The 23,376-nt window shown below is 37.3% G+C and overlaps 2 protein-coding genes across 2 annotated transcripts in view; one reads left to right on the top strand and one right to left on the bottom strand.

Annotated features, from left to right (window-relative positions):
- macrod1 (mono-ADP ribosylhydrolase 1) overlaps nt 1-23,376 on the top strand; it is a 172,624-nt gene that overhangs the window by 28,002 nt on the left and 121,246 nt on the right. The gene's annotated exons all lie outside the window — the stretch shown is intronic.
- flrt1b (fibronectin leucine rich transmembrane protein 1b) overlaps nt 11,540-23,376 on the bottom strand; it is a 43,857-nt gene continuing 32,020 nt past the window's right edge. The window contains exon 3 of the mRNA XM_056471763.1: nt 11,540-15,828. Within this exon, the coding sequence (XP_056327738.1) occupies nt 13,558-15,705 (2,148 nt within the window). The 5' untranslated portion in view covers nt 15,706-15,828 and the 3' untranslated portion in view covers nt 11,540-13,557. The remainder of the gene's footprint in view (nt 15,829-23,376) is intronic.

The raw sequence follows: 23,376 nt of genomic DNA, 5'->3' as shown, positions 1-23,376 counted from the left end.
AATTAATTTTGACAATTCTATAGAATACAAAATATATATATGTTTTATAGAATTATCTGTTCATCTCGACTCCAGGCCGAGAATTAATGTTAATCTTACCTCCCTGCCTCATTATTATAAGGGCCAGACAGAATCTGCAGATATTTTTTGCTATTTTTGCGCCGAATATTGTAAAAATCTGTGGATTCATGTGGAGTGATTTTGGGTGTATCGTAACTAAAAACTTTAATATGTTGAATAAAAAATATTACATTTTTAACTTTTAATGTTTACAATGCAAATCCAATTAGATCCATTCATTTGGTAAACAAAGCAAGAATCCCATATAATATATATCTACTAAAAGACTTTAGTTATTCTGTATTGTAAGTAAATTATATGAGCATTTTCATATTAGTCAATTACATTACCAAAATTAATTTAAAAGCTAAATATGAATTAACACACAACTGAATAAATAGACTCAAAGATAGACTGAAAATCTGCAGAAATCTGTGGATTTCTGCGCGAACAGATTCCGTGTGGACCTGCTCATTATCCATCCTTTCTGCTTCTATAGCCATACTGAGTCAAAATAAGATCATCATCATATCAACTTCAGTTTTGTCAACTAGCAACACCTCGTATCATAAGTACCAAAAAAGGCTGTTACTCTGGTTCCACAGCGCATGTGCGGCGCGTATTTTATTGGCGTGCGTGTAAACAACCGGGATTCACACCAGGAGGCGCGCGGGAATGGTTCTCTGTGCGCATGTATCAGTTTGCTTTCACCAGCGTTGTTTCAGTTGCACATACAGAATAATAAACTTGTGATGCCAAATGTGAATGGCTATTAATGTCTTGATTCGGGCATTACCACTCTTATTTATTAACACATTTAATTAACACACTTGCATAAAGTAAAACACATCTCAAAGCTTACTGAACCACATATGATTTTTACCGGGGCACGTTTTTGTTTTGCACTGTCTTTAGGAAGATATAAAAAAATATCACCCATGTTGCCCATGCCTAAATCCACCACTGCCCACATCAACACGGGGAAAACATGCAAACTCAGCATAGAAATGCCAACTGGCCCAGCAGGGGCTCAAACCAGCGACCTTCTTGCTGTGAGGGAACAATGTTAACCACTTAGCCGCAGTGCCACCTAGTTTTTATTGAATTTCCTTTAACAAAAAGAGTTTCTGCATTAGAAAAAGCATCTAAAGGCTGAATGCTATTTCTTTTTTTGCGCTTCTTCTTTTTGACTGACAGCAGAATAATCTAGAAAGCCCCGAGATGTGTTTTGCAAAACTCTATCTTCACCCTCAGCCTGAAAAGTAGCCCCACAGATAGAACAGAGAGCGGCATGACGGAGGATGAGAACGAATGCGGTAATGCTGCATCTCTGCCTGCGCAGCTTTCGACTTGACTGCCGGGTAAGAAGACGGTATGCATAATTCACACCGATATGTCTTCCTTTCACAGAAAGCTTGTGATATTCGCACAGCTTTAGCGGGGAGTGTGGATAGCGCCACACGGGCGTATGTAAAATGTGTAGACATCTCTAAATAGGTCTGAAAATGCAGCTTATTTGTCAAAGAGCATAAGCCATTAAATCTGTTATCTGTTGCAAATGAAGCTCAGCATCCTTAGCTGGTGGTTCAGACCCCTCTCACCAGCGTAGGCGAATTTAAAATGAGTTCACACTGAGAAATCTCACATCTCTCAGCATATGCCACATTGTTGCTAATTGGAAACCAAGCTTGTCGGAGGGAAATGGTTGTCACAAGCGCAACCCTAATAAATTCATTCTGTCGGCGTCGCTTAGAAAATTTCATTTCATCCAAATGGCTTTTCTTTTATGCAGCCGATTTGGTTTGCTTTGTTGAAAATTGTGGCAATTTGAAAGCAGAGGAAAAGAGAGAGAGAGGGGGGAAAAAAGATTTAAGCATGCACGGGATTAAATGAAAATGAACTGAATGAGAATCTGAAATGTTTTCGAGCATCTCGAAAATTCCAAATGCAGAGCTGGGTTTGAATTCTGTTTGAGAACTCCTCTTGTGAGTTTATTAAGATGCATTACATTGGGATTAGTGCAGTTTGATGGAAAAACTACATTCACTTGTGAATGAAACAAAATGGAAAAGAGTATATACTATGTGATGGTTATGAGCGGATTGAATTTTGATTATGAGTGCACAATATTGGATAAAACTGACATTGTGATATTTTGTTTGTCTGCACTACGCATGGGACGATAACCGTGTTCAAGGTATACCGCGGTCTGGAAAAGTCAAGGTTTTAAAACTGCCAGATTCTTCTGTAATACCGTTCCTAAGGGATGTGTAGGATTTTTTATTTACGTTTTTTTTCTTGTTTTTTAGGACGGCAGTATCTCCAGCAGAAAAAAAATATCCAAAGATGTTTTAAATTGTACAGAAATCTGTGTTTTTGAAACTAAAGAAGACAGCAGAAGTCCATGATTCATTTTCATTATTCAGCCTGACATGTTTACTGTTCCAAAATATTATAAATCTTTCAAAAAATAAAATATCTTGTTTTCAAAGGGGAAAAAAGTTTAGAAAGAATATATTTTAGAGCAGTAATCACAATACCATGATACTGTGTAACCGTGATATTTTTATCCAAGGTTATCATAGCGTGAGAATCATATACCGGCCCTTGTCTGCACTATATATTACAGTATGAAAACCAGTATGTTTCACCAGATGGCTTAAATAGATCTATTTGGAAAGAATTCATGTTTTATGCATGAGTGAGCACACTCAAAAACTTACATTTGCGGTTTGCTCAAACTACTCATTTTTTAGGGCACCTATGATGAAAATCATCTCTTGTAAGCTGTATGGAAAGAACTGTGTGTTGTTATAGTGTGTCCACAGTCATTCTGGAGTGATAGAAACGCAATAAGTCTCTCTTTTTTTAATTTCCTAACATTAAAATAGGATCCAAATCCCAGTGATTTTGAGGCCCACTGCAACGTGACGTAGGAGTGCGGTTTTCCCAACCCACCGAATTGAATGACAGACACCATATTTTTATAATAACATGTATACACAATAAACTGGGATTAAAACATGTTCCAACCCTCTGTGATTTTTATAAGTTTAAAACGCTTTAGCATGTTTGTAATAAAGACAATAAAGCTGCTAATTCTTAACTGCTATAATCACCACAGACACATGGTGTCAGTAAATCTGCGTGTGTGTGTACTAAAAATGGCATTAGTGTGAGACTCATCATTTCAGAAAGGCTTTAATAAACCACCACAAATACATGGAATAGACTTACTTGGTATTTCGGACTAATGAGCTGTATTTTAGCTTCATCTGTGTCTGCCCATCACTGACTGCTGTTTATCTGACTTAATGCATGATGAGAAGCAGACACACACGTGCGAGCGGTGTGTGGGTAGAAGCAGCTCATTTGCATTTGAAGCCACAGGCGACAAAAACAGCTACACTTTACTCAGACACCAAAATGGACAGATTCTGGAGGCCATAACAAATAATCTGATGGGTATTTAGAGCTGAAACTTTACAGACACATTCTGGAGACGCCAAAGACTTATCTCATGTCTTATAAAAGTGGGTAAAATAGGTGCCCTTTAAATGAGCTGAAATGACACAATTTAAATAGCAAACCAAAGAGTTTTTTGGGACAACTTAATTGTTTTATGTTCAATCCACTTAAATTTGAAAAAACCAATGAGCTAACTTAATTCCCTCATGTTGCCCCAACACGAATGAAGTAAACAGTGCCTTACATGGTTTTCTGGAAAGTCTAAAATAATAACACTTTATATTAATCACTGTAATAAATGTTTAAAAACAGGTGGCATGGTGGCCCAGTGGTTAGCACTGTCACCTGACAGCAAAAAGGTCACTGGTTCAAGTCCCGTGGGTTTTCTCCGGGTACTTCGGTTTCCCCCACAGTCCATAGACATGCGCTATAGGTGAATTGGATGAACGTTGTCCTTAGTGTATGAGTGAGTGTGTATCGGTGTTTCCTAATACCCAGTTGCAGCTGGAAGAGCATCCGCTGCATAAAACATATGCTGGAATAGTTGGCGGCTCATTCCACTGTGGTGACCTCTAAAATAGAGACTAAGCTGAAGGAAAATGAATGAATAATTGAATAAACAAATAAAACTGATTAATCATTGTTAAAGCTAAAACTTGTTGACACAATAGCCTAGGTGTTAGAGCGCCGACATAATGGTGCAGTAGCAGATCAGGGCGTCCTGAGTTCAAATCCCAGCTCGAGGTTTTTTCCAGACCCTACCCTCCTCACTCTCTCCCACTTCGCTTCCTGTCTGATTACTATCTACAGGGATCATGCGGTCATGAAAAACCTGGAAAAGTCATGGAGTTTTGACGTTTTCCAGGCCTGGAAAAGTTTTGGAAAAACAGAAAAACCCACAAAGTTTTGGAAAAGTGATGGAAATTAGTTTAACAAATATCTGTATACTTAAATTAGGACTGTGTGATGTTGGAAAAACATGAGCATATTTTGTATAGTGTTCAGATATTCACTATTCAGGTACAGATATTGAATAATCAACACTGCAGTGTCTTCATTGTATATTATTTAATCTTTATTAAAGTTAAAAAATAAAAAAAAAGACTTGTGGCCAGATGTTTTAAACTCTGAAATATTGAAATGTTCACACAGTCACAGGCCTTAAAGAAACAGTTCACTCAGAGATTAAAATGTACTCACTATTTACTCACATCTCACTTGTTTCAATACTATAGGAGTTATTAAATTATCTTCTTTTTGTGTTCATTTAAAAAAAAAATGTTTGAAACTAGTGAAGGGTGTCATGAAAATGGTCATTTTTGGGTGAACTATCTCTTTAACATTGCAGGCAGGTGATTAACTTTTACTCTATTATGATTAAACTCAATATTAAACTATAATCCCAATATTCCATGTCCTGCGATGTGACTAGTGCAGATGCACACATTGCGATATCGATGCTGAAACGAAATATTGTGCAGCCCTAACTTGAATATAGGTTAGTTGTCTTTACTTCTTTTCTGTCCTTAGCCAAAATGCTCTCACATTATTAGTGCTGTTCAAGCATTATCAAAATCAATTTTACAAGGATATAAAAACAAATATGGTCCCACTTTATATTAAGTGTCCTTAACTACCATGTACCTGCATCAAAAAAAATCAAATAAAAAAATAAATACAATGTATTTACTGTATTCATAATGTATTTGAGAACACTCATGGTGCTCTAGTGTTGGGATACAGGTATGGTTCTGGACTGGTTTGGTGGTATGGGTAGGGTTAAGGGTGGGTTAAGGTGTAAGGGATGGTCAACAGTGTATTTACAAATGTAATTACAGAAATTAATTACAGATGTAATTACATACAGGTATTTAATCAAGCATAATTACAATGTAAAAACATGCATTTACACAATAAGTACAGTGTAACGAATTATTACTTTCGGTGTTAGTACATATTAAGGCCACTTAATATAAAGTGGGACCACACATTTAATCAAAATAGATTGTTGCGTGTTCTATGATATGCTGTAATAAATGTGAACGCCATTGTTTTTCTTATTATTTACCATGATAGACATGTAGACATTACATGAATCAATAGGTCATGGAAATTTACTTAAAAGTTCTGGAATTTTAGTAGTAAATATGTGTATGAACCCTGTATCTAATAAAGGCAAAAAGGTCAAAAGTAAAATCTTCAAAGAGCTAAAAACTTCCCAATGTCTTGTCAAAGTGGTTTAAATAGGCTTGAGATCTCACACAGTCACAGGCCTTAAAAACACATCCGATTTCCAATGATTTGGCTTTTCTTTTATGCATCTGAAGTTGAAAATTGCGGCATTTCGAAAAGCAAAAAACAAAAATAAAAACAATTTAAGCGTGAATCAAATGAAAATGAGAATCTGAAATGTTTAGAGGTTTTAAAGCATCCAGAAAATCCCAAACACAAGAACTGGGTTTGAATTCTGTTTGATGCTCGAGGCTTTGGAATCGGTTACTGAACTTTTAATGGTATGAATGATTTAGGATTGAAAAGAAAGCAGAAGATCTGAGCACGTTTGCAGAATGGCAGCCCCCGAAGCAATTATTTCAGGCCTCGTTAAAAGCCTCCCACCTATACCGTTCTCTCACAATCAATCGGCACTTTAGCTCCAATGAAGGAATGTGAAATTGTTGGTCTCCTCTCAGTCTAATTAGCTTAATTGACCCGATGTGGTAAATGCAGTGAAAAAAAAGCATGCCGGTTCATCAGGGACGACTTTTTTCCCCGCTGCTGTTTGGATAGGCACAGTCGTGTAATTGTAATTCTCACTTTGGCTCTTCCTATAGGTACAATCTCAGGAGTTTGATTCGCCAGTAATTGGGACTTGTCAAACTCTGGACTTAATTGTTAGGTATTGTGAAGCTGGCCTTTTAAAGCTGGTAATTTGAGCTACTTTCAGGGTCTTTGGCGGATCGACGTATCCTCTCTATATGTCAGTGCCTGCGCCAATCATACGCTTAGTAAGACTCAATAATTTGACGCTGCTGTGAATTGTAAATCGCTGAGAAAGAAGACGCTGTTTTCCAATTATCTAGAATTACATTAATTTGAGAAATGGCTTGGGGAACAGGTGCGAATAACTAATTGAACTGTATGCTGTCTGCAAATCCGAGCCGAGGACGCAGCATGTTCTTTTATGTACACATTAAGCTATTGAAGAGCTGGTGTTTAAAGCCCATTCGCTCTTGGATACTGTATGCTGTGCCCCCCCCCCCTCTCGTTATATTGATCTCTGCTTTGCTTACACAGGCATTACCACCCTCTCCAGATTGGAGGCATGTTTGCTCTTGAACAGACACTAGAACTGCAGATATTAGTGCTGTAATGAACACTAAAATGATGGTTTGGTTTAGACCTCAGTTTTGAAGGGAGATGGTACAGTTTTTTTTAATAATCAGTGGTTTTCTGAAAAAATTGTGGATCTATACGCACGTTATGATTTTGCAAAGCATGATGGGATCCTGGATTAACATCGATGTTGATCCTGGAACATCATTTTAATTAGCAAATGTAATCCATACCTATTCCCTACCCCTAAACCCAACCATAACTGAAAACTATTCCCAAAATGAAGTCAGGTTGGCGGGATATTCACACACCCTGGGCAGATGCTTAGAAATGACTTTTTTTAAACCAGTTCATTTTTTCTTTTGACTGGAATTGACAGATGTTTCTCCCAAAAGATAATAAGACGATGTACAAGAGGCTTCATTGCTAAAGAAAATATATTTCTCTGCTTTAATTTACATTGGAACAAAAACGTTTAGTCAGAATTTGCCAGGGGTTTGAATGATATCAGGCGTTACTGTTTTGGTAACGCTTTATTTTAAGGTGTCCTTCACTCTAAAATGTGTTGGGTCAGATATGGACAAACCTGTTTGTTTAAACTTGTGATTTTAAATTTAATTGAAAAAATAACTCAACATTGGGTTGCCACATACTTGAATCAAACCCAAATCATATGTCATCGCAATCTCTTGCTGTAGTTATTCCAGTTGCATTATTTTTTTGGTATTTATCTTCAGGAAATCACTGAAGTCATATATCATGTTATCATAATGATATATTGTGGCAATAAGATCGTAACTGTACTGTGCATTTACACAGTGGCCATATTCATCAATGTAAATCTACAAAAACAGCATTAACATTATAGCAGACACTGTAAAAAGCTCATTCCCTGCCGCTAGACATTTGTGACGGTATTCCAGTGTCATCGAGTGTCAGAATGTTGTGGGACTGCTATACAGGAGGTATTATTAGGGATTATAGAAATTTAGCGGTATTTTATTTTAGTGTTTTTTTTAAAAGCTTGACGGTAAAACATGAACGCTGTTATGAATATATTAAAACATGTGCTTGTTTGTTGTAAAAATTCATAATAATGACAAAAAAATACTAATTTGTGCATCTCCTGACTTCTGTGTACATCCATGCTGCTGTTGTAGATGATGTATTCTGGGAAAAATCTGTAAAATCTCTGTTTTGAGGGCTATCTAGCTCTTCCCCTTAGCCCTACGCCTTCAAGATGAAGAGAATTGGGGCAAGGGGAAGGGCTAAGGGGTAGAATTGGGATTGGGCCTAATTGTTTTGTGTTCAATCGACTTTAATAACGATTCAGTTAACTTGATTGATTTGTGATGGGACAACAGAAGAATTGTGTGGAACCCTGTGTGTTTTTTTTACAGTAAAGGACACCTTAAAATAAAGTGTGACCCAATTTTCTCAAGGATGCCACATAGTAAACCATACAGTGTTCCCCAATACTTAAACATAATATTAAGCTACAATTGTAAAAACCCCAAATTAAAAAGTGTAAATGTAATGATACATGGTTTACAAGCCATTTTATTGGCATTTCCTGCAGTTGAAACACTAATAGGATAATCAAAACTGCATTTATTATTAGTATATCTTGATAAGTTGATCAAATGATTTATTATTTTCAGTGACCAAACACACAGCTTGATGCGATTATTGTGCAGGAAGTGCACTAGAAAACAAAGATTAAATTTGGGATTGAAGAATCGATACTGATTCATTAAAATAAAGATTCAGAATACGTTTGTTAGTTACACAAGCATACTGAAATGAAAGAGCTGCACCAAAAATGTCCATTTCTAAGTTTAAGTGTAAATCATGCCATCCTGAGATTTTCTCAACATTTTAACTTCATTAAAGCCACTGAAGAGAAGATTTAAGTCATATAGATTATAAGTGCATCAACTACAAACACATCAAGTGTTTCATCACAACTTTTAATGATACATATATCAATGAAAAAGATAACAAGCTTGGTTTACTATTCATCATGATGGTTTTCCATATCTATAACGAGAGAAAGAAGAAATTTACATGTACTACTTGCTTGAATAGTTCACTTTTAAAATGCATCAGAAAAGGCTGGAAAAATTGCAGATCCGGTACGGATATCATTTTAGTCCTCCTACGTTTCTACTCTCCCGACTAATGCTGCGTTTAACTCACACAAAGTCAGACTGTGGAAATAAAACAGAAGTGGATTGTCTTTAATCAGTTAAAGACCTTTGTTCTCTCTGTTCCTTCTTAGCCCACACACAAGATGCAGAGGTTCACAGTGTTACATATTTTATTAATCCCTGATTTCTGTTTTTCCTGCACCTCAGGGGTTTAGATACACACAGCATTTCGCACACAAACGATTGTAATGAGCTGACATGCCAAAATGTTATCCCATCATTTATCATCTGCTTTCATAAATTAGCTGCTTCTGATGTTCTCTTGTATGTTCTGGATCAACAAGCTCTGGCCTTTAGTGTTTTTCTACATGCTAAATGGAGTGCGTTTTCTATGTCAGCCTGTCAGTTTGGGTTGATTCATCAATTAGGGTTGACCCCTTTCATGATTGTCTTTAAGTGCTTCTTTCCTATTTAGCTTCAGGTCATTCCTTTCCTCGTCATTTAAAAGCGCTTGTCTTTTGTTGCGCAGGTGAAACTACTGAGCTCCGCAAATTTCATTTTACCGTTTCTGAAACCTCCGTGGTGAATGGGAAAATGTGAATTATTTTTTTCTAAACAGAAGACATCCACTTTTTCAGCGTCTTTTTTTTTTTTTGGACAAATTTCCTTTGTGAACATGAAACCTTTTTCTGTGCCTTCGTCTCTTTCCTTCTCTTTCCCTTTGTCTCCTTCTACCCCACTTTTCTCACTCTCATTAAAAGAAAAGAAACCCAGTAGCAATTTGAGGTCTTTCATTGTCAAAACCATTATCACCACTGTCAGCTCCCTGGGTTGGGAACAAAGTCCTCGTGCTGCGTGCAAAAGAAATAGAGAGAAAAAAGGAAAAGCCCATAAAAGGAGGGAGAGAGAACTGAGAATTAGATTTTTGAATATCACCCCCAAAAAGATTTGTTTTTATCATAAGCATCATCAGTATCTCCCCAGAATGGAAAGGCATTATTTTCCCCAGTGCATATATGTGTGTGTGTATATATACACAGTAAAGTCCAGGTAGTAAATCTATATCCATATGAACCTGGTCCCCAGTCTCATCATTATCATCATCACCATCATGCTAACCCTTAACATGAGCTAGTTTTAGGACACTGATAATCATTGGTACTAAGATGCAAGAACCGCTTCATTTATCATCTGAATATTGGATAACATCAATACCAAGAGTGGTATCCCTGGCACTTTCTGACTATCATAGGTGTTTTTAAGCTATTTTTTGAACAATGTTTTGAAAACAGACTAAAGGAGGCACAAAGGGTACTTTGGAATAGGGGTGTGCCGAATGAAAACCTGCTTTAAGAAGCCGTGTTAATGATTGCATCATTTGTTTTTCTGCTGTACACTGTCTGTATAGCGACTGGGTGTCAAACTCAATTCCTGGAGGGCCGCAGCTCTGCACAGTTTTGCTCCAACTCTAATCAAACACAGCTGATCTAACTAATCAAAGGGATCCATTTAAACAAGGTGTTCAAGACTACAATGCTGCAACCCAATTCACATACTATCTGTCCTAATTAGTATTTGAAAAAATAATTAGAATTAGCCTAAATCGTAGTATGTTAAAAAGAATATGGCAAACGTTCCCGGATGGTTTACGATTTCTGGTATTTAAGTGTAGAACCGTCCATGCTCTTACCGCTGATATTGGCCACAAAACATTGCGAAATTGGGTGTGAATTCGATTAAAACTACAAACGCGAGTGAAAAGTGTAAATAAACTACAAACATGATGGACCAATTAGAAAGGCTTCGGTAAAGATGTTAGTATGACTGTTAATTAATATCTACACTGTAAATAAAAAACGTAATTTTCCGATTTATTTTCAGCAGCTGGGGTGCCGAAAAAAAACCTGTCAAATAACAGCTGCTAAATTACAGAAATTTACCGTAAAATAACAAACATTAAATTACAGAAATTTACCGTAAAATAACAAACATGAAATTACAGAAATTTACCGTAAAATAATGAACATAAAATTACAGAAATTTACCGTAAAATAACGAACATGAAAAAATTACAGAAATTTACCATAAAATAACAAAGATTAAATTACAGAAATTTACCGTAAAATAACGAACATGAAATTACAGAAATTTACCATAAAATAACAAACATTAAATTAAATTACAAAAATTTAGCGTAAAATAATGAACATGAAATTACAGAAATTTATTGTAAAATAACAAACATTAAATTACAGAAATTTACCGTAAAATAACGAACATAAAATTACAGAAATTTACCGTAAAATAACAAACATGAAATTACAGAAATTTACCGTAAAATAACGAACATGAAATTACAGAAATTTTCTTAATTTTAAAAATACCCCAGCTGCCAGAAATAAACCGTAAAATTACGGATTTTTTTTTTTTACAGTGTAGCTGACTGAAAAATATTTAAAGGGGTTGTCCACTACGATATTATATTCAAAACTTCATTTGTAATGTATTTTTGTTTATAAATAATGTATATTTATTTGTAACCTCATGTGTAATGTAGCTGTGTAAATATAAACAGCATTTCTGAATGTAAAACGCTCCAAGTTCATTCCAAAGAGAGACACTGGCTTTTACAGAGCTAGCTTAGCAAGGCCTACAGCGAGTTTGAGGAATAAAATAACTATACATCCGGGCTAGTGAGATCACAAACACTTCAAGTTATGCGCATTCACTACACACATACACCCAGTGCAGCAACGGGGCGTGGCCAGAGGCGCTGTAACGTTATAGCAGAGAAAGCTAAAATGCCTCCAAACGCTGCTATTTCCACAGAGCTCATACTGTTTCTGTATTTAGGCTTCCAAAATACACGGCACAAAGAGAGAAGTGCTTACAATTTAATTTTAATTATATTCCAGAGAATTATATAGCTCTAGCATTTGACAAAGGACAGCTTTTAGAATCTCTTCCGGTTCAGTGCTGGATTCGGCTAAAACTCCTCCAATCGATAAAGCTGTGGATTGTGAGCCACAATCTGCAAGTATTTTTTTATTTGTTAAAATTGATCAATTACATGCACACTTTCTAGAATTAACGGTATGTTGTAGTGAGGACGTAAACAAGGATGTACAGTAAACAATGAGAAATGCTGTTTGACACCACTAAAAATGTAGCTACAAATTCATATTTATCTGCTGTAAACACCCACAATCTTCACCAGCGCTGCAGTGTCTCTCTATGCAGACACTTTCTCTGCATTCTAAATCTCAAATAAGAAACTCGCAAAAGATGCGAACATTTCATATTACTTACACATGCCCATAACCCGAATATATGTGAAAGACACCTGTCAGATGTTTATTTAGAGGTCTTTCAGAGGAACTAAGAGATATTTTCATGTTAGCAGAGTAGCTGTATATAATCAAAGTAAGATATATGAAAAAATAACATGATTCTCTACAAATGAAGCATGAGCACACATTGCTTTGCATCATATAAACATAACCAAGCTTTAAAAATACACTCTGGACCACCCCTTTAAATCGCGTTTTCTGTGATCTGCAACAACAATACTGAACTTATATAAAGATATGTTTGGACATTAACATCTGAATTGATGATTATCCAAAGACCTGAGGAGATTTCTCTGCGTGAAAGACTTGTAAATGGGTGATTTATCCTGCTGCTGCTTCTCTAATACGATAGGAAATTAAATATGACAGAAATGTGGATGATTGACAGGGCTCAGCAACACAACGATCTGTTAATGAGGAAGTAGTATGTAGGCAAGTAGTAGCTTGCCTACTCTTGTTACACACTCAAAAGTATATATTTTTCCTTCACAACAAAGTACTTACTTTTAGGGCCTAGTATAAGTATGTAAACGGGGACGCAGCATAGTAGTCTTGAACACCTTGATTAGTTAGATCAGCTGTATTTGATTAAGGTTGAAGCAAAACTGTGCAGAGCTGCGGCCCTCCAGGAATTAAGACCCATGGTATAGCGTTTAACACCTGATTTTTTTGAAGGGTTAATTAAGTTCTTGCTTTTTCATACGTGCAGTAAAGTCACTTACAGGGACCGTACAGAGAAAAATGACAATTTACTCACCGTTTACTGACTCTAAAGTGGTACCTTTTAGTTTCTTTTTCTGTTAAACACAAAATAAGATATTGTAAAAGATAGCCAATGACATCCATAGTAGGATAAAATAACATGAAAGTTAATGGCTATATTTCCGACGTTCTTCAAAATGTGTTCAACAGAATAAGAAACTCAGATTCATAAAGGTTATGGTGAGGGAATGATGGCAGAATCCTGATTTTTGTTTTAAATGCTAGTTATTATACCAACATTCCAATAGTGTGAAAGTTTAAATATTGTAATTAAAAAAACATCTTACATCCAGTAATAACGTTTCGTATTTGGTGGATGAGGGAAACGGTTCTCATAGAATCGGCACACCCCTACTTTAGATCCTAGGGAAAAGAGCCCTTACCCAACTGCTTTACCCGAAGACAGAACAGGTAAGGGTTTATAAAAAAGGCTATCACGTGTATGAGTAATCTATGTCTGGTATTCCCCCTTCTCTGTACCCTCGATTTGTTCCATAGCCTGGATTTCCTGTGTGGTTCAGGGTGCTCCTGTAGAGAGTTGCATTATTAGAGGGAAAGATAGTATGGATGTATGTCATATCCTCAACTTTTGCCTTGGGCTGCAAAGGCTGTTGGGCAGACATCGGTGTCATTTGAAAGCCGTGAGCCCTGATTTCTAGGATTGACGTGTCTTTTATGGTTCCAGACTCAACATAGTCATCATAATGTTTGCTGGGATCTCGAGATCCGACTACATCTCTGCCATATATAGAATGATCACCTGGGGCAAGGTACCCCGCACGGTGTCCGTACCAGCAGAAGATGCCAAAAATTAAGAACAAAGACACCAATGCTGTCGCACCTCCTATTATTCCAGCTAGTGGTAGGGCTGACAGTGCGTCAGTTCCTCGATCGCTGTCCTGGTCTGACATTGGCTGCTCTAGGGGATCAGTTTCTGTTTTGGCACAAGCTGGGTGCTCATGCTCTGAGTTCGTGTTTATGTTTAACCCCCCAGTGGCTGTGAAAGAGGTTCTTTTACCATCGTTTCCAGAGAGAGGCACCAAGCAGATGATATAACTGGACTGGGGCTGCAGTTGCGTAAGTAAATACTCACGGCGATCCCCTGGCACAAGTGTTTCTGTGATTGACCCCATTGCAGGACTGTTGCCTAATCGCAACCAGGAAAGTCTGAAGGAGGGCACTGGCTGTGCAGCCTGCCATGTAATGTGTACTGTCTCTGGTGTGAGAGGCTTTACACTGATTAGTAATGATTTACTAACAACCCCGTTTCCACCTCCGAGACTGTCCTGACCCATGTCAGAATACTTGTGTCCTGGTCGCCTGGATCTGAGGGTGAAGAGAGAGCCCTGTGGAAGTGGAGGGGTCGTCGTAGCTGGTTGTTGTGTTGGAAAATATCCCTTCTCCTTTTTGCCGACCTCATTTCCAACCATTCCTCCAGCGGCGTCGACAGTGACCTCGCAGTCTTCCAGTTGACTGCTAAGGTCCCTTAGTGCCATGCCTCTTAGTCTCTCTGGTGCATGGCATGTTAAACCTCTTACAGTCACAGATGAACCTCGCTCATGCAGCCAGTCGTGAAGCCAGCGGAGGTTGCAGCCACAGTACCATGGATTTCCTCGGACAAGTAATTGTGAAAGGCTGTCTAAATCTTTAAATAAACCCCTTGGAAGAGTCGTCAAGTTGTTACCAGATATGTCCAGTTTCTGTAGCCTCCGCATGCTATCTAGGGATCCTCGAGGCATGTGGGCTATAGCATTGTCCTGCAGATAGAGTCTGAGGAGATGCAAACTTGGAAGGTTTAACGGTGGTGCCTGTAATGAGTTACGCACTAGAGAGAGCTCTGTGAGATTGGACAGCCGCGAGAATGTGTCGTCTGCAATTCGTTGATTTGCCAGCAGATTTCCATCCAGAAAGAGACGCCTTAGAGAGGAGAGACCTCGAAAAGCATGGGTTGGAATTGTTGAGATACGATTGTCATCTAAACGGAGTTCCTCCAGGGATGCAGGTAATCCTGATGGTATACTCGAGAGGTGGTTGCGTGACAAGAAAAGTAGACGCAGCCTCGGATTGTTGGTGAAGGCTTTGTCTTCTATGCTCACAGTGGAAATTGAATTGTCATCCATGTGAAGCTTCTCCAGCAGGGGGAGCCGTGCAAGGGCAGAACGCGGTAAAGTTCGTATGTTGTTATCCTGTAGGTGAAGTTCTCGTAACGACGGAGGCAGATGTGTCGGAAAATCGTCAAGTTCATTATCGTAGAGGTAAACTACTCTAACAGTTAGTCGTCGCTCTAAAGATGTCGGTAGCCCAGCATTGTCTATGCGGTTGTTTTGCAGATAGAGCACAGCAGCTGTTAATGGTAGTGGAGGGATGAGAGTCAAACCACGGTCATTGCAGTAAATGAAGCCATCGTCGCACCTGCACGCTGAGGGACATGGCACTTCTCCCTGTAGCTCCGCTTCCCCGAGAGCTGCTTCAGCAGCGGCGGCTGTAGCTGCAGCGAACTCCAGCACTTCAACAAGTAATGTCAGGCATAGAAGAAGTAGAAACAACCAGTCGCGGAGTTCAACAAGGCTCTCCGTGGCCATAATTCCAGGCAGTGTACCCCACTCTCTTTGCAGAGTTAATGCAACCCAATGTCTCTGATGTCAATATTCTTGGTCCGGGTGCACAGCCTTTTTCTTTGCCTTCTTTGCTTCCAATCACAAGCCCTGTGGGAAATATAGAAAAGATTTTTGGGATGAGAATTTTTCAAAACACAGAGGTTACATTTGTTTTAGGCTCCTGTGCAATTATAAGCCTGTAAATCTGTGATGTATTATACTGTCAGATAGACTACAGCTAGATTTTCTTGTTGTGATTATTTTATCACCATATTCGATACGGTTATATTTATCAAGATATTGACATAAGCTGCAAGAAAGGTTACTTTATAACCAAAAATACTTGGTGTATGGCTTAATTGTTTACATGTACAGAGTAATTAATCACAAAATCATTATAATGTACATTAGCTCAGGGGTTGTCAACTTTTTTTTTTTACTTAGGGGCCCACTTCTTTCGTTCTTAAACTTTTGAAGGCCCTCCTATTTGACATTTTCTGTAAAATGTTTGTATGAAATGCTCATTCAAACCTTTATTTATTAACAAATATATACATATATACTATTAAATATCTACTATTCAAAAATATACAGACAAATGTAAAATAAATCTGTTGAAACGCATTATCTGATGGCGGTCGAGTTTGCAGCTGGATATTATTGGGAGATCGCTGACAGGAACAGTGAACAGCTCTGCCAGAACACTTCTGAAGCTCATACAGTGTGCAAGTTTATTTAGCATTCTTTGGCAGAAACACCATTGAGCCTAGCTAGATCCTCCTGTAGGGTGCGTGTTCGGTATAAAACACTCACAGGACATTAATTTCAACACCTATGCAGATATATTAAATGGTTCACACAAAAATACACAAAGAGAGACTTTCACTTTCACTACAGGCATAGGCCCAATCCCAATTCTATTTTTGTACCCCTTCTCCTTGGCCCTTACAACCGAGTGTGAAGGTTAAGGGCTTCAAATTTTACCCCTAAGAATTGGGACAGCACTACAACACCTGCACACGTCATCTTGTGTCATCGCGGTCTCTTGCTTCATATGAGATCAGACAATCACAACTGCTGTAGTTACTCCAGTTGTGCTATTTTTCTGGTATTTATCTTCAGGAAATCACTGAAGGCATATATTATGTTATCATAACCATCTAATGTGGCAATAAGATCGTAACTGTACTGTGTATTTACACAGTGGCCATATTCATCTATGTAAACACACCAAAAACAGCATTAACATTATAGCAGACGCTGTAAAAAGCTCATTCTCAGACACTAGACATTACTGACAGGGTATTTGAGTGTCAGAATGTTGTGGGACTGCTATACAGGAGTTATTAACAGGGATTATAGATCATGAAATTTTGCTGGTTTTTTAAAACCCGAACGCGGTTATGAATATATTAAAACAAATGTTTGTTTGTTGTAAAAATTCATAATAATGACAAAAAATATATATATATACAAATTTGTGGATCTCCTTACTTCCAGGTTCAGCAATACTGCCGTTGTGGCTGGTGTATTCTGGGAAATTTTCTTAGCCCTTGGTTTCGAGTGTGCTCCTGAAAAATCTTCGTTCGAAGGGCTATTCACCCCTTCCCCTTAGCCCTATGCCTTCAAGCTAAAGAGAATTGGGACACCCCTTGGCGTGCACGCGCAAAATGAGGGGTAAGGGGAAGGGCTAAGGGGTAGAATTGGAATTGGGCCATAGTTTGTGAATGAATAGACAAACATGTACTAGTTGCAGACGTGATCATGAGGTTTGAGTTTGATGTAATCAATCACAGAACAGGAGAAAGTGCATTACTTCGATCATTTTAATACAGCATATTAATGATGAGATTCAGAAATTATACTATAGTATTGAGAGTTCATTTTTAATCTCGCGGCCCACCTGCACGATCGCTGAGGCCCACTAGTGGGCCACAGCCCACCGGTTGAGAATCCCTGCATTGGGTAGCACTTTACAATAAAATCTGATTAGTAAGTTTATGGATTCACCCTTATGTACTGTTGGGGATGTTGTCATCCACTCTGGGGTGATTTAGTGTCTTGATTTTGCCATAAGTTTTACTGTGTTTCAGTAAATGGAATGATTTTTGGTGACGCATCTTTTTTTACACATATTTTGAGAAAATGCTTTGAATTTTTAAAAACACCTCAACAATACACTCTGGGCAAATTCACTTCTGTTTGGGATGAAAACATCTACTGAATTAAACTGCTGTAAAAATGCATCAGATTAATATTTTTTTTTACATTATTTTTGCATAAATCAACCTCAGTCCTGATCAAAACTACTAAATTGTTTAGTAAATTACAGGATTTTAACTCTTTAATTGCAAAATTCATAAATGATGTCACTGGTTTGGTGAAAAAAGCACACAAAATGACGTATTTTCAATATAAAAAGTAATTGTGGACCGGATTTTTTTTCTTGGACATGTGAAACAACATTAATGCATTGCTTTTGATTCATTTTCATTTTTTTTTCTCCCTAATTTACTGTTGGTGGCTGTTTTTGCCCCATTCATTTCCATTATAACCACATTTTTTGATTACAAAACATGACGGCATATAATCATGCAGTTTTTATTGTTGGTGATTTTCCCTGTTTGAAAGAGGTCATATTTGTCGTTTTCACTGTTGATCATCAGTTGGCATTATTAACCCTTTGCATTTATATTTAGCCTGTGCGAAAAAGTTAGTTTCGGGATTTTATATGAGGTATAGCAGCAATTTATAAGTGTGTGTTTGTGAGAGTGACCTTTACACACTTATCTTGATATGTCTGAGAAAATCAAAATATGCATCTCAGCTCTCAGAACTACATGGAGCAAACAGAAACAAAGACTGTGTATTTATGCACCATCAAATGTGGTTATAATGAAAGTCAATGGGGCAAAAACAGCCACCAACAGTAAATTAGGGAGAAAAAAATGAAAATCTAACAATGCATCAAAGCCAATGTTGTTAATAATCATTCACATGTCCAAGATTGTGATAAAAGGTAAAAAAAATCCAGTCCACAATTACTTTTGATATTGAAAACATGTCATTTTGTGTTTTTTCACCAAATCAGTGACATCATTCATGAACTTGGCAATTAAAGAGTTAAAATCCCGTCATTTCTAAAAACATTCAGTAGTTTTAAACAAGACTGAGGTTGATCAACAGATTTATGTAAACAAATGTGAAAGATTATTTATCTGTGCACAAGGGTTAACAAGAGAAGACGACAGATTTATTAAATGTTACTGTTAATATTCGTTAACAATACAACAGAATTTTATTAGTTATTAACTTTGATTTTATAAATTGATTTCAAGATGTAATTACGACTACGATTTAGCACATTATTAGGCATTAACTAAGAAATGAACATTACAAGATTAATACGTTTTCATTGTGAGTTTAGTTAAATGAACTAATGTTAACTACTGGTGTCTTATAGCACAGTGTAAATGTACAATAACCCTATAAATATTCACAGAATTTAATCAATATTTCAGAATGTAGCAGGCCGGATTATCATGTGAAAATGTTAATGATTGAATGAACTGTTAAGCTAAAAGTTGAAATAATAAATACTTATTCAATGTATTTTAAAGCACCCACAATATCAATATTGTGCATATTCATCATCATGATATATTTAAATATTGGATATCTGTGTCAGCTGTTGAACTTTTACAGGTCTACTACTTAAAATTGAAAAACACTGCAAGGTTGTAAGAGGTTAGTAAGCAAAAGCAGTGAGAATCAGTCAAGCTGAACGGCTTTCTAGATAACCTTAACAGAGCAGCTGACAGGTTAGGCAGCATTAGAAAGAATTGTTGGAATAAAAAAAGAGGATTGAATGAGAGTGAGATGGATTGTGTTTGAGCTGAATAAATGAGTAGTGTGGAAGAAGCTGAATGTAACTAATGCATGGCTGCATTATAGACTGAAAATTGTAGGTGTGATGAGGTGGTTCTGAACTTATATTAAAATGTGATTGACATTTCAGTTCCTGGAAAAACAATTACAGGTTTATTCCTGGATTGACCTTAAGTCGTATTACAATTCAGATGTAACAGGGAAACGGTGTTGGAATAAATCACTAGTTTAATTTTAGCTCAAGTTTTTGAAAGTTCACTGAAGGGTCAGATGGATAGAGCGCTCATTTTTTCGGTCTGATTTGCAATTGAGATTCAGATGAAAACCACAGACGTTTACAACAAATTGACATGCATAATGGATGCCGTTTCTTGGTTGTTATTGTTTTCAAAATAGCATGAATTATTCAGAGAGACTACATGGAATACCCAACAGAGATTTCACTCTGTGTTTAACCAGTCATTGACTAGATGACCGGGGATTGTGTGTTTTCTCTAAAGGATTGTTTCTGACTCAGATCAATGTTAAACAGAAGAAGAAAGACAAAGAATATTAGCTGGAAAATTCATTCATTTTCATTTTCCTTCAGCTTAGTCCCTTATTTATCAGTGGTCACCACAGCAGAATGAACCACCAACTATTCCGGCATATGTTTTACGCAGCAGATGCCCTTTCAGCCACAACCCAGATCTGGGAAACACCCATAAACACTCACATTCGCACACACACTCATACACTACTGGCAATTTTAGTTAATCCAATTCACCTATAGCGCATGTGTTTGGACTTGTGGAGGAAACCCACACCAACATGGGGAGAATGCGCAAACTCCTCACAGAAATGCCAACTATCCCAGCTCGAACTTGAACCAACAACCTTTTTTGCTGTGAGCAGGCAGTGCTAACCACTGAGCTTTTTTTAAATAATAATTTCAATATCTAGAATGCCCCCTCAGGTCTAAAAATGTGACAAAGGGGCAGAAAAGTGCAAAATTTCTGATATTTAGACATAAAAAAGTCAGATCGTTTTCTTATTGCCAGTAAATATTGTATCAAGGTCGTCATAAGCGAGGCCTGCTGCACAGTTAAATCACATGCTCATTCTGACCCTGTGCTGCATTAACAATGTTATGTTTTACATTCACTGACCTTGTATGTTCTGCTTTTTTTTGTTAGTTTTGCTAATTTGACACCAAAATAATGTTATCTTGCTCAACAACAAGGATGATTGTTTGACTGAAAAACGTCCTGAAAGAGTAATACAAAATTATTTAGAAACATCATTATGAATGTGCTGAAAACTGTATATGAATCAGTAATGTTTAGCATTCTATGTCCTTGTATTTCTGTAAAAATATGCAGCTGCATTATAGATGAATAATTTCCTCCTTGAAAATTGGAGAAACCGAATAGTGGAATCCAGTTATAAAAGTGGTATTTACAGTATAACGCTGAATAAAAATTAAAAATGCATAAATGAAAAGTAGACCACACACACATATTGGATGGATTTTAACAGCATTTGTGTCTATACTCTTAAATAATAAAATGTTGTTTACTGTAACTCTTATGCTGCGTTCACACCAGATGTGGAAAAAGCGTCAAGCGCGAGTGATTTACATGTTAAGTCAATGCAATGCAATGAATAGACATCCTGTGGCGCGATACTTGCGAATGGCACGACGAAAATGACACGAAATGCACGAATGGCGTGGCGCGAAAGACGTGATGCACACAAATGGCGCGCCGCGAATTGAGTGTTTTGCTGGTTTGATGCGCTTAATGCGTTAATCGCTGGAGTTTGAAAATCTGAACTTCAGCAGACATTCGCACCGCGTTAACCAATCAGGCGCGTGATTATGACGTAGCACCTGTTGTTGGTGTCCTGGGGGAAATCCTCCTGCCGACAACAGTTCATACACCGACGACAGTTCATCAAATTGGGCTCGGCTCAGTCAGAAGCACCGCTAAAAGCTCCTATCATCCAGGTGCAGTTTCTGGAGGAGTTTATGAGCTCACAGAGCTAGGTGCACTTCTGAAAAAATCTAGTGGACTCAGACACGGCTCCAAATGATTCGACGCTGTTTTTCAGCCTTCACAAAGCACATAAACACAGTTATTTTCTCAATAAAATCCATGTCAGCCATTTAGCAACAAAGCTAGTCACCGGGCAGACAGAAGACCTTTCCATGATGCAAATCCACGTTTGTTCTGAAGTGAATTTGACGCGAGAATGAAGCGGATTTTAATCACAAATGAAGCAGATTTTAATCACGAATGAAGCAGATTTTAATCACGAATGAAGCAGATTTTAATCACGAATGAAGCAGATTTTGAAGCGCGAATGAAACGAGTTTGCTCAAATGTTCACATGTTTATTGACATGCAAATAGCACGATTTATCCGAGTGTTCCGCGTCTGGTGTTCAGCATTAGGGGCCCTACACCCTGCACAATAAGGTCCAAGACCTGTATGGTGCGATTTGTTGCTATTTTCAGACCAGCTCAACCCTAATTTTCATGTTTTTTGCTACGTTGTTTAAACGGCAAATCCATTTGCGCCACTTTGTGGACTCATTGGTGTGCTGTTCTACAAAGGAGGTGTGTTTAGGTGCATTGTTGGTGTGTTGTTTTTTTGAAGAACTGAAATACTGTAGACAGCATCATTGACCAACTAAAAGCTGGTCTAATGTCCAGTGCAGAGCAAGTTATGCGCCTGTACGGTTCAAATGCTTACACATTGCTTAATACATACAGGATATACAGCAACACGCAAATATCTTTACATATGAAAACAATTAAAGGATTAAAATGTTACAAAAATTATTATTTTCTACATAAATATAAAAACCTCTACCTCCATGCTTTCTTAATGCCTCCATGCCTTTTTTCAGTTAATTCAGGACAATTTGCTATTGTATAATGTTATATTATTATTATTATTATTATTAGTATTATTTATCATATGCATATTTTTATATTATAATAAAAACAAGTTTAGATTTGTCCACCTTTCGGGTTTTGGAGACGTATGCATCAGCATACGGGCATAAGAATAGGATGTGCGTTTGGATATAACTTCTTTTTTTGACCACACTTCATTATTATTGTTTATTTATTCGTTTTCTGGAAATTAAAACTGAATTTAGAAATAGTTTAGAAACAAATCTTTGCGCTTAACAAACTAAATTAAATATGTAGGCTAATGGATGTCTTCAGTGGAATGAGCTTCCACCGTTTCCTTACTCCTCGAAAGTGTAGACGTAAAGAGGCTGAATGGAGGAGGCTCGTACTTTATCCTCGTGCTGCAGATGGTCTGTTTAACGGTTTTCTCGCTAGTGAAGCGTTCAGTTTTTCCCAACCCTGTTAGACCATACAGAGCGTATTTTTTCCGTCTTTAAATAGCAAAAGTGAATTCGGACATGCCCTTAATGCTTTTGCGCCATGCGCTTTAGACTTTGTAGCTAGATCGTTAAAATAGAGCCCTAGTAGTTTTATAAATACAATAAATTAGACATGCTTTTGTATTGATAATATTTTGATTTGACATTGAAGTAAATAATAGTTTAAAATTAGAGGGAAAAATACTATCCAGAAATTTAGGAAACAATAAAATAGAGTTAGAGAGTCATGATAATCCAAACTGCACTTGTTTTTGTGATGTATTTGTGTATGAAGCGCTGGTTTGCATTGCTCTGCTGGGGCCTCATTCTTTTTGCAGTCTGCATCCTCTGGGATTGGACTCAAGGTTGTTTGTGTTGCAGTCCAGG

The sequence above is a fragment of the Danio aesculapii genome, chromosome 14 (assembly GCF_903798145.1).
Source record: "Danio aesculapii chromosome 14, fDanAes4.1, whole genome shotgun sequence".
NCBI lineage: Eukaryota > Metazoa > Chordata > Actinopteri > Cypriniformes > Danionidae > Danio > Danio aesculapii.
This window is presented reverse-complemented; position numbering and strand designations above follow the sequence as displayed.